The following is a 12930-nucleotide window of genomic DNA, read 5'->3' on the forward strand; positions in this document are numbered from 1 at the left end:
CGGCCTCACGCCCGCGGGCTCGGCGGCATTACCCCGTGGGGATTTCGTCTAGGACAAGCGGCGGAAGGGAGCAATGGGGGTTAGGCTCTGAGGGGCTGAGCTGGAGCATCAGGGGGAGGTCGCTCCTTAGGAACCTGCTGCTAAACCCAGAGGTTGGTTTGGTTTTTTGGGGGGTTTTTGGGGGGCGGGGGGATGGCACCTTTTCCCTCTAATGAAGTGCTTTGGATGTAGGCAGCTCTTCACAGCACCTGGCTGGGTTGTAGCAGCTCTGCTATTTAAAGTGGGGGATCCCATCCCTTTGAAACAGGGTCAAAAACTGCCCCCTTTCCCAGATGGTTTCAGTGCCATTCACTGCTGAATGGTGTTGCAAGGCACGTCTGCTGATTGCAGTTGGATTTTCCCTGCCATCGCAGATCCTTTCAGCAGCAATAAAATAAAATAAAATAAAAAAAAAAAAGAGGCCAGGTGGCAGAGAAAAATATAGTTTGAAATTTTCCGAAAGCCTTCGAAGAAAGCTTTGTAATTCTGCCTCACCCTGTGAAAATAAAACAGTAGGTATGCTATATAAACCCAAGCCTGCCAATCCCTGCTGGGAGTTTGATCCACTTTACATGTGTTTAAACATATTAGAAATAACTAGAACCAAGCTCAGTGGCATAGTGTGCATTAATAGGGCTCTGCAGTGTCACGGAGGTAGATATTTTGTTAAATGAATTAAGTTCAAGGGAAAACCAGGTGTCAAAAAGAATAAGCAGTGTCTTTTAATAGTCCTTTCCTTTCTCTTGTAATAAGTCCTATCAAATAAATTCATATACTAAAAGATTTGAAAGTTTTGAAATGGTAAGCAGTAGTTTTTATGTAAGCAATAGCACAAAAAACCCTTCATTTTGGTGTAAGCATGCACAATGTCTTCAGTATACCAGATATCATGTATTCTGAGTAACTCCAAGCATATTTACAACAGCAGTTAGTTTTCCCTAATTTAAACAGTGGCAAAGTAAACCATAAACTCAGATAAGCGATGGGTATTGTGGCTTAAATGGCTTCAGGATTTAATTTGTATTCTTTTGTTTTACTTCCTTGCAGATTAAAAACAAACAAATAAAAAAAACACCCCAAAACGTGAAATCAGACCCTTGGATCTTAGTTTTGGCCTTGTACACGAGAACAGAAGAGGAGCTGTCAAGCTTTGCATATCAAGTAGCCACTGAGCTGTTTGACAGCTTTTGGGTTTCAGCCCCATTGGGAATGAGGCAGCTCAGGAAACTGTGTCCTGTAGTCAACTGATGCTGCTCTAGCACAATGGCAGGCAGCCCATGATCTGACAGGAGGATCTGTCCTAGGAAGGCAGCACTGGGATTGGTAATTGGTTCCCTGAGAAAGGAGAGAAGATTCTTTTGGGAAAATACAGCTGGTGGATAGTATGTAAAAAGAAGTCCGCACACACGGGGATATTGATACACTCCTGCTGGGTTTGTGGATCCACCTAAACAAAGGTTTTACCACCTGTATTTTTTTTTCCCCTTCAGTCTTGGTAATGTGGGCTTTTGGTAACGTTTCAGCTGATTCATCCATCCCTAGACACTTCTTCGGTGGCCAAACCAATCACTGAGTAAGCCTACTGGCGCCTTCTTTTAGCTGAAGATCTTTCAAAGTTCAGCCAAGATTGCACAACCACCACCGGGGGCCATTTGTTCTGGGGGGATCCCAGCTCACATCTGTACATCGTGCACTCGAAACCCAGGCCTGTCGTACTGGGGAGGCAGTTACAATAATCTCAGTGCGAAGGGGAAATAGGAGTGAGTTAACCCATCTCGTGTGAGAGGTGACTAAAAAGATTTTACCCTGTCTGCTCTAGCCCCCCCCCCGCCACTCCCCCCTCCTTTTCCCCCTCTCCCCCGCCCCACCCCACAAAGAATGGGGGCTGTGCTCCTCAAGCGTGGGGGCTGCCTCCTGCTGTGGCTGGCCTTGCTGCTGGGCTGCTGGGCTGAGCTTGGCAGTGGCCTAGAGTTCCCGGGGGCTGAGGGCCAATGGACCCGTTTCCCCAAGTGGAATGCCTGTTGTGAGAGTGAAATGAGCTTCAACATGAAGACACGCAGCTCCAGTGGCCTGGTCCTTTACTTTGATGATGAGGGCTTCTGTGATTTCCTGGAACTCATCCTGACCCAAGGGGGCCGGCTCCAGCTCAGCTTCTCTATCTTCTGTGCCGAACCTGCCACCTTGTTGTCTGATACTCCTATCAACGACAACCTTTGGCACACAGTGGTCATCCGCCGCCATTTTAAGAATACAACATTAATTATTGACCAGACAGAGGCTAAATGGGTAGAAGTAAAGTCCAAGCGGCGTGATATGACAGTCTTCAGTGGCCTTTTCTTAGGTGGGCTCCCACCTGAATTGCGCTCAGCGACACTGAAACTGACGCTGTCCTCAGTGAAGGATCGGGAGCCCTTTAAGGGCTGGATAACTGATGTCAGAGTCAATTACACACAAACCTCACCTGTGGAGAGCCAGGAGGTACGGCTGGATGACGAGCAGAGTCGCTTATGCGCCAGGGATGATGTCTGCCTTAATGGTGGCGTCTGCTCAGTGCTCAACGACCAGGCTGTCTGTGACTGCTCCCAAACTGGTTTTCGGGGGAAAGACTGCAGCGAAGGTAAGACATCACTTCCGCTTGCTCTACCAATCCCTCACATATTAGAGGGGAAAGGTAGGAGATAAGGACTGCATGATGTTTCATCTGTAAGAGTAAATTTCTCTCTGATCTGTATTTTACCCTTCCCCACCTCATCCTTGACTTCTTCGTTATATTCAAGTCTGCCCTTCACCATTCTCCAAGTGTTTCTGTTATAGAGTATGGTGTAATTTTTTTCTTCTAAAAGTCTGAGAAAGAGGAGGATGTAATTTGGGAGTAAGTGTGTGATCTGGGAATGCCCTTGGATTCTTCACTGTGATGATGACCTCAGTTTATTGTGAGAGAGCAATACAGTTTATATGGGTGCAGGTGTTAGGAGGGAGAGAGCAATCCAAAGTTACTGAGCTGGGTCATTTAGAATTATTCTTGAGTGCAGTGGGGAGTGTTATTGGGCAAAGGAACTTTCTTCTTGATGGGTCGAGTACTAAGATAATTTGGGTTTATTTTTTGTGAGGTTAGAGAAAACCTGCATCTATTTTCCTTTTCCTTCCTACCAGTAGCTTTTTATTGATACTGGCCTTTGATATCTGCAGTGAAATCAGTGATTTATTTGTGAAATTTCTTAATGGGGAGATTTAAACAGGGGCTTACAGTTTCACACCATCGTGAACATCCCTGTTTTATACTGTTTATTTAGCAGGCTTTAATGCCAGTGGTACAGACAGAGGATAAAAGGGTAAGAGGTATTATATTCCCAAGAATGGGAAATGGTAGAGTAGTTCAGAAAAGGGGCATTTTCCTGTTTCTTATGTACAAGTAAATCACTGAATAAAATGAGACTTGTATCCAGTAGCAATTGTTCTTGGGGATTTTGGAGGAATGTGAACATGCTCATTTTGCAGACACCTCTAGAATTTTAAAGATATATTATTTTTAATTTTTCTAGTTAATATGCCATTGCATTGCTTGCAGCTACTTATAAGGAACAGAGAATACTTTTATTGTGTGTCAAGAAAACAAATGGAGGGGCATGTGAATGAGAATTATGAAGAGCAAAATATTTCAATAGAAACAGACATTCATACCAAAATTTGAGAGTAAATATGAAGATGTAAAACAGGCATTATGTAGTCCAAATAAAAATGGTTATTGAATGGCTGCATGACATTTACAGCTGAGTAATTTGCCTTTATCATTTTTTATCAAATGTCACTCACTGTACAAAAGAAGACCATTTGTGAGTGTGCTTTATTATGTAACACCTTCTGTCCTCAGTGCCAATACTTAACATACAGTCATTCTGCATCCCGTTTACTTTATTAGATTTTTATCTCTCATCCACCATTTGTTTAAAATATGTAAAGTCTTTCTATATTTGTAAATATCATAATGAAAGAGCAGTACCTTACTCTTTCAGAACATAATAAGCATGTAGCTTCACTAGCACTTAATCCGAAAGACTGTAGGATGAGAGTGTCTTCTATACTAGTCTAAATCATGTTCATGTATTTATGCTTTGCCCATGGATTTTTCATATGTTGTACCAGATGTCCTATAGGTATATGTAAAATACTGAGGTTTCTTTATTTTTGTAAATTAGGGCCTATTATAACTTATAAATGATGAGGTATAACAGTTGGTTAATGCAGTAATGAAAACTATGGATTGTTAAAGAATTAAAACTAGAGAATGTTGTAGAAAAATACAGTGTTTCCTACCATATAAAATTAGTTTATTGAAAAACTTATAGTATAGATAATAGCTGCACACAGAAGCAACAAAATACAAGTCTCATGTTACTTCCCCAAATTAGAGATGAAATAATATACTTTTATTAACCCAGGCAAAGAATATTTTCATACCATCACTGGATGAAAATAAGACATGACATGCAATGCAAAATGTCTGTTTACCCAACATAAAAGGAAAACTACATTGAACACTGTATTTTGAACCTCCCATTTTGAAATTCTGACCTCAAAGAAGGCAAGAGTTCTTCTGTTACTCTCAGTGTGGCCAGAATGTATCCTGTTGCATTTTCTGACCTCTAAGGAGACTTATAAAACAAGAAATATACTTTTACTTACCTTCTGGGCAATGAGCTATGATATATAGCCTCATCTTGCATCCATTGAAATAACAGGCAAAGCTCCCCTTGACACCAGTGAAAGTGGGACTGGGCCTATATTTTTAATTTGTTAACAACTATAAATATTCAAAATTTAAATGTTAGATTTTGATGAAGAGATTAGCAGCTATTCATATCCATTCCCCCTAAAATAAACTACCACATAATTAGCTTTTTTTTCTTCTGAGAAATTAAATGAAACAAAAAATGGAGAGAGACCAGTAAAAACACTGAGCCCATGAGTACTCTAACCCATTCTATTGATCTCTAATTCTTTAGGACCATGGCAGTGATAGCTAATACTATTTAGGAATTATTGTACTAAGAAATAGCTTTATTACGGATTTGAGCATGCAGTTCTTGTGCATGTGAATTTTCTATTAACTTCAGTGGGAGCTTGGGATACACTAAGATGCAGGATTAATCCCTTAGAATGGAAGGTACTAGGTGAGTCTCTTGAGTCTTCCTGTTCTGCATTTTCATATGTCTTTGAGTTTATTGGGATTTCAAAAAAGAAGAAAAAGCCAAATCTTATACTTCTATGTGAAACTATGACCTATGCTAGTTGAATTTTTTCCTTGAGAAGGGAGGTTAATTATATTTTTCCTTGAGAATCATTTCTGTGTACTTTTGCACCTCCGATTTTTGTCAAGGACCAAAGTTATGTAATATAATGAGGTCACAGGAAGTGGTAGCAGTGAAAATCTTCCAAAATTTGTAGCCCTGTTTTGCAGATTTGAGCAGTCAAGATAATTGAGATAATGAAGCCTATGTTGCAGTTCTTAGGATCAGATTTTCAATAGAACCTACTCAATTTAAGAACAAATGATTTTTGACATTTACTTGAGAGTAATATGTTAAATCACTTAGGCATTTTTTAAAATTTCCTCCATTAGTATTTACCACAGTAGACTTGCAATTTGAGCCCGATCCCCAAAAGTGGCAGTACTGTGAAAATCGTTACATGTGTAAATAGTAGTCCCAGTGGTTTTGACCTGTTCTTAAACTTAATGTTCTAGATCAGAAATATGTTCAGTTAAATCTAGTGAGTGACACCAGTGCAAAACCAGCATAAATTAGAGTATAATCAGATACACTGCATTCTCTTAGTAAATATTACTCTTGGGAATAAGTGTTACAAGGTGTTGGCCTTGGTCAATCGGGAGTTTTTTTCTGTTGTGAGGATAAAAGAAGAGGAGTGTTGCCTTGGTGTAGATGGTATTGGCCTCAAGTTTCAGAAAAGCATTCAAACATCTGGGTTCTTTACTGAAATGAGCCAAGCCTCCAGAACTTTAAGGTTGGCCCATTATAATCTAGGACCCCTGGTTTTGGTCATAGAAATGTTGTGGCTTTGAGGCCACATGTTTATCAATTTATTCTATATGCATTAGGCTTCTTATGGAACCTTATTCAATAGTATTATGCAAGGGAACTGGACCCGTTGATCTCATGAGGTCCCTGCCAGCCCCTAACATCTATGAATCTACATAGACAAAGATAAGTACACATGATGTTGTTTTATGTTTATTTCATTCCATAGGTATTACACTGAAAATTTTAATTTGGCATATAGTTTACCACTGGAATAGGCAAGGGAGATGTTACATAATGGTTGCAGCTTGACACAAGGAAATATATAAAATTATTGTAATCCCTTTATCTAAGGAACAAGACATTGTAATATCCTTCCAGATGACCATATCCATTTTACAAGAAATTTCTGGGGATTATCAGAGGAGTCTATACAAAGCTAATAATATTTTGCTTTGGAGCCAAAGAAGCTTGTGGATTCAGTTTAGGGTTGGGACAAACTATAAAAGTATGGTCTTTAAAATCCATTTAATAACACAAATTAGAGTCCTGGAGAAATAAATAGAAAAGAGAATTAATGTAAAAGAGCTTTCATACCATGTTTTGTTCCTTATTTTGGAAAACCATGAGTAGAAATAAAAAAGCTTTCTTCTCAGTATTGAATTACTCTTGCAAATATTGACTTTCTGCCTTCAGACAAGGAAATATACTATAGTGTTTAATACATATACATATATACACATTTAAATCTCTCTCTCTCTCTCTCTCTATCTCTGTGTGTGTGTGTATATATCTATAAATTATACACACACACCTACTATAGCATATATGTGTGTAGACAAGGAGAGTTTTATATTCATATATATTCAGTTTAGTTTGGTAAGTTATCTTTGATAGGATCCAGACATCTATGGAGAAGAAAATAAAAACAAGGAATACACTTAAATAATACATTTTGGGAGAAAATGCTTGCTGACACCAGCAGCTAATGACTTTATACTAATATTTCTCCAATTTTGTAATCCCTGGAGTAATACAAAATGTCTAACTTATTTTTTTAATGTTTTTAATTTCTTTCATGTAATTATATCCTGCTGTAGTGAGTCCTACAGATTCTTTGGATTAGAACTTTTTCCTCTTAGACCTTCTTTAATTTTGACTGTCCCCTTGAAATTTTATTGTAAGAAAGAAAAGTAAGAGCTGTTTATGTAAACATTTATAAAAGGGTATTTTCCTTGTCAGATATTCAAGAATTATTGGCACCAAGAAGGGATGTATTTGGTAATCATGTTGGTCTGAGACAAAAAAGAAATGCAGAACTGTAGAACTCTTGGTTCAGAGATGATACCTTTTATTAGACAAACTAAGACATCACAAAAAATAAATCTTTTTCTGCAAGCTTTTGGGCACACGGACCCTTCCTTAGGGGAAATTAAAGATGTTAAAAAGTCTCCATAGGTAGAAAATAAATGTTTCTTATGTATTTATTTATTTTAATATGGTACCAAGAATGGTTTGTTTTTTTTAAAGAAGATTTTTAAGTAACTCAAGCCTATAGGTCTGAAACTAGCTATGCTTTAGATTTTTTTGTTTAGTTCCCAAGTATTAGGTTTACTAATCCCTGTTGTTTATATCTGCCTCTCCATACTGATTTTTTGGGTTTTTTTATGTCTGTCATTTCACGTTCCCTTTTGAAAGACCTCATATTTTAGTTTATCTTCTGTTGTGGATTACTTTTGAGTATTACGTGAAAAAAATGTGTTGGCATTAATAATCCTTTTTAAGGTGTGCATTTGATTGCAGAGCTGGTCCATGATTTTACATGAGTACTCAGTTTTACAGTGGTAGTCACCCAGCTTGTATCTCATTTGAGTTGTTAGGTAATACCGTTAATCCTAAAAAACATACCATACAATCAGAAGTACCGTGGGTGAAAATTTAAGCTTTGATTTGCACTTCAGATCCCATATCTTCAATGAGGGTCTCTATTAGTGTAGGTTGTACTTCTTCCACATTTGGAATTCCTTTAATTTTTAATAGTGATTGGGGTGGTCTATGTGTGATTTAAGAATAGAATATACTATAGGAATCCAATGCTGACTGAGTTAAGGCTCAGTAACATGTGTAGGAAGCTTGAAGTTTAGTTTAAATCACAACTGTTAAAAATTATATTAGCATAAATTTTGAAACAGTGGGTTACAATTTCAGAAAATGTATAACAGGAAAATATATAGGAAATAGTTCCATGGTACTTTTCAGTGGAATCCTAAGACTGGTTCCTTTGGACTCCTTAGGCTATAAATAGAATTTGTATAATTTTAAAGTAGCGTTTTGCACAATTTTTCCTAATGCAATTTAATATTTTATTTTGTTTACCAGGACTTTGCATAGTAAGAAAGGTATTGCTTTCAGTGTGTTCCTTGTATAAATTCACAGCAATTCAAATACTGTGTCATTAGTTATTAGGAACTAACAGACTGTTTTACGTTATTTGTAAGAGGAAAACTTGTTGCATATTACAAATCCTGGTAAAATGCTGTTTTGCAACTCTTCCAAAAGTCCGCTTACTGGACAGTATGAGTCCTAGTTCCCCAAATTGATGTGTTCTAAATAAAAGGGAAGATGTTCCCTTACATGCTAAGTCTTAGTGAGCGTGTCTACATGATATGCTACATTGCTGTAGTGATGCGCCACTACATCACCATGGTAACAAGCTCCCTCGCTATAGTGCATCGCTACAGCGACGTAAATGCTAAAAATACCTATGCACCGCAGGACAGCACAGTAACAGCTGGTGGCTCAGTAAAATGACAGCACAGTAAAAACTGCACTGTGGGGGCATGTGTAGATTCACTCTGTGCGCTAAACGCCAATTTTGTATCTATACTGCATGCTTGTGGAAAGTGAATATTCTAGATGAATATGGCCAGAAACTTACACTTATTAGTTTAGGAGGAACTATTCTGGTCATACATTTTCAATCTTCAAATGATAAAATAAATTAGCATATTTCTAATCTATATTTCACCTCCTGGCCTATTGCTGTGCTGAATAGAACACACCTGATTTTGTCTGATCTCAGAAAGTAAATACACCTGGGCCTGGCTAGGAGGTGAGTAGGAGACCACTTAGGAATCCTGAGTATGGTAGCTGCCAACTGTGGTTGCACAATTTGTGAACACTAGGCCACATAGAATGAGTAAGCAAAAAAGTCTTAATTCAGCTGCTTAGGTGACAGATGGGGTTGAGGAAAACAGAAATTAAACAATAACTATTTTGTTACAGCAGAGGCAAACTTAAACACTTGACAGTTACAGCAAGGTTGTTTTTTTTTCCTCCCAACTGATTTTTTGCATGATTAACAACTGCCTTGTAATTTAAAACAAAAGGGCTGATCCCGCTTCAATTTAAATCAAAGCAAGCTTTTCCAGGGAGATGGACAATGCTGCACTACTATGTCTTTTAAAATTTGAGGTGTTATTTACTAAGAAGTCATAAAATGTTTTCAGCCTGTAGAAAAAAACGCAATGCACTAATTGAAAAATCATGCACAATGATTTTTAAAACATGATCTTACAGAACTTTGAAGGGTATAGTGAAAATTGATTTGCCAAGTTGCAGCTCAGGGCTAATTAAAAAGACTGAATTATACAACTTTCAAAAATGGGATTTATTACAGAAATGTGATGGATCTTTAACTTTAGCAGTGCCGCTAGTGTCACTATAATAAGGAAATAGAATTATTAGGCAGGATCCATAATGGCTTATTATTTTTTCAGTTCTTCCACTTATTTAAGATGAAATGCTCTTCTTATATTAGCCCTTGCATAGAACTGTTTGAGTTCTACCCACAAAGTTTAGCACTCTGTAAGCAGATCTCCTAACTGTCCTCTGGTGATGGGATCTAATGGAGCTTTTCTGGGCCAACATCACACTGTGATGTATCATAAATCAAAGTTGCAGAAATTGAGGTTCTCTTTTGCCAGACTACAAAGCAATTGGCTTCAATCAGTTCGAAATAATATACGAACCGTTCTGTTTGCCGAAGGTGAATCCATTATAACTGATGTGCAGTATGATTCACAAATGTCACTCATCGCTGGCAAGCAGGCTAGGGCAGCACACAAGATTCTGGTCTGTTCATGTTATTTCAGTGGCCAAGTCACTTCACTTCACATCTTGGTTTTACCACCTGAGAAATATAATGATACCTGACTATCTGCTCAGGCACTTGAAGAATCAAGCCTTGCATTTTTAACTCTCTCTCTCAGAAATTACTCTCTCGCTTCCTCTAACCTAGTGCACCATTTTTGCTTCTCCAAGCTCAGGCTCATTAGTCGGCTGTGCTGTTGCTCGCCCTGTATACCACCTATTTTTAACTCTGCCTCCCAATGTACTGTTCTTCTGCTCTGCATAATGGGCAGGACAGTACATGGAGCAAGTCTCAAGTTTAGGTAAGGCAAGGGAAGTTTAGGTTAGATATTAGGAAAAACTTTCTTACCAGGAAGGTAGTAAAGCACTGAAACAGGTTACCCAGAGCGGTTGTGGAACCTCCATCCTTAGAGTTTTTTAAGACCTGGATAGACAAAGCTTTGTCTGGGATGATATAGTTCGAGAAGGTCCTGGTTTGAGCAAGGGGTGCACTAGATGGCCTCCTAAGGTCCCTTCCAACTCTAATTTTCTATGATGTCTGGTTGCAGAGTGTCATTTCAGAAATCTCCATAATGCCTATAATATAATCTCAATTATAAGGAAACACCACTGTACGAAGAAAAACAAAAGTCTAGTTGCTCTGCCATTAAGCGAAATGAGACCCTCTAGTAGATCAAATCACAAATGTATCAACTTCTCAATATAAGATGTGCCACAGATGAAGTGCAGACCATAGTCTGGATGCCGGCATAACATCAATAGATGCAATACAGTAGTACACAGTAAGTTTTGGGCAGTGACTGTAAAGTTACTTACATTAGATGCATATCTGTATCACATTATGCCTGAATTAATGCCTACATAAAAAAATGTCATTCCTAGTAAAGCAGCTGTTTACCATTCAATTTTTGAATGACCTAAATTTAAAAAAAAGGCCCGCATAATTTTTCAATATGATCTGCAAGCATAAAAAAACAACAACAATAGCAGTAGTAGTAATTATTATTATTAATGTTGTTGTTATTATTTCAGACTCCTGAATTTATGGAAGATCGTTTCTGCTACAGATGTTCCCAAATGAATAATATAGTCAGAATCAGCAGGTTACTTGATTTGCCCCAGATATTCTTTCTGTGTTCCCAGCTGAATATTATGTTCAGAATCAGCAGGTTATTAGGTTTGTCCTAGTTCTAAAATTGAGTCAATGGGACTTCAAATTGACTTCAATGGCAAATGAGGGTCCCCAGGTCCTTCCTAAATATTTACCAGCAGTACTGAATTCACTACTTACTGGAATCTAACTCTATGGCTCAAGCTTCAAGGCACAGCAAAAGTCATATAGCAGAATCATAGTGATCCAAAACTTTACTGTCCAAACCTATCTAAGCAGTAAGCTGCCAGCAGTACTTTCTTTTGTATTGCCTCCCTCCATTCCAAACTGATGCGTAATGAGGGCCAGGTAAAGCTAAATTCCTTCACAGAAAACAAAGGGGAAGGAGCAGCCCGGTGAGTAGGTTATGACCATGGGAGTTCTTATCTCTCTCTCAACACTGGCTCTTTTTAAGTAGCAAGTCAAGGCCCTGCACAAGTGCAATAATACTGAGACAGGCAGGGAGTAGGCAGTGTTATAATACAGTGAAGAGGTGCAGATGGGAAGAGAAAACCCAGGCAGGGGCTAACCAGCTTTCATTTCCTATTCCTATTAGCCTAGCTAACTTAGTGAAGATCACAGAACTGCGTGCCCATAGGCGCTGTCTATCTGGGTCTTAAAAACCTGTAAGGATGGTGATTCCACAACCTTTCTGAGTAGCCTGTTCCAGTGCTTCGCTACTCTCCTGGTAAGACAGTTTTTCCTAATATCTAACCTAAACTTCCCTTGCTACAACTTGAGACTTTGTTATGGCATTTTGCACCACTGAGAGCAGCCAAGCTTCATCCTGTTTGGATCTACCTTTCAGATAGTTGATGGCTGTTATTAAATCCCACCTCAATTTTCTCTTCTCCAGAGTAAATAAGCCCAGTTCCCTCAACCTGTCCTCATAAGTCATGTGCCCTAGCCCCCTCAACATTTTTGTTGACCTCTGCTGGACTCTCTACAACTTGTCCACATTCTTTCTGAAGTAGGGGGAGAAGGGACAAAACCGGACACTGCACTTCAGTCATGCCCTCACCAGTGCTAAGTAGAGGGGAATAATCAGTTCCCTCAATCTGCTCGCAACACTCCTACTAATGCAGCGCAATATGCCATTAGCATTCTTCGCGACAACAGTACAGTGTTTGCTCATATTCAGGTTATTCCGCACTGTAATCCTCAGGTCCTTTTTGCAGAGCTGCTGCTTAGCCAGTCAGTCCTCAGCCTGTACAGGTGCATGGGATTATTCGGTCCTAAGTGCAGGACTTTGTACTTGTCCTTATTGAACTTCATGACTAGGGATAGAAGTTACACATAAACATGTTTAAGTGATCAGAAACTGGTTTAAACCTCTAACAGAATAGAAGTTCATTGTGCACAAGCCAGTTTCAAAATGGCTAAAACTGGTTTAAGATAAACCTGCTTGAATGTAGTATCAGACTTAACTGATTTAGGTCAAACTGGTTTATGAAATTTCTGTTCCAGATCCCTTTCTGGTTCAAGTTAAATCACAGCCCCCCAGCATCCCAGCATTTTGCACCCCAGGGTTAGGCTGTGCTGTCTGCTCTGGAG

The 12930-nt window shown here is 38.8% G+C and overlaps 1 protein-coding gene across 17 annotated transcripts in view; it reads left to right on the plus strand.

The window, feature by feature from the left end:
• The window catches only part of NRXN1 (neurexin 1), a 1211846-nt gene that overhangs the window by 3277 nt on the left and 1195639 nt on the right, over positions 1-12930 (plus strand). For all 17 annotated transcript variants that reach the window (XM_025201341.1, XM_025201393.1, XM_025201684.1 and 14 more), the window contains exon 2: positions 1087-2656. In XM_025201341.1, the coding sequence (XP_025057126.1) occupies positions 1918-2656 (739 nt within the window). In that variant the 5' untranslated portion in view covers positions 1087-1917. The remainder of the gene's footprint in view (positions 1-1086; positions 2657-12930) is intronic.

This window comes from Alligator sinensis, unplaced genomic scaffold, assembly GCF_000455745.1.
Source record: "Alligator sinensis unplaced genomic scaffold, ASM45574v1 scaffold131_1, whole genome shotgun sequence".
In the NCBI taxonomy this organism is placed as follows: Eukaryota; Metazoa; Chordata; order Crocodylia; family Alligatoridae; genus Alligator; species Alligator sinensis.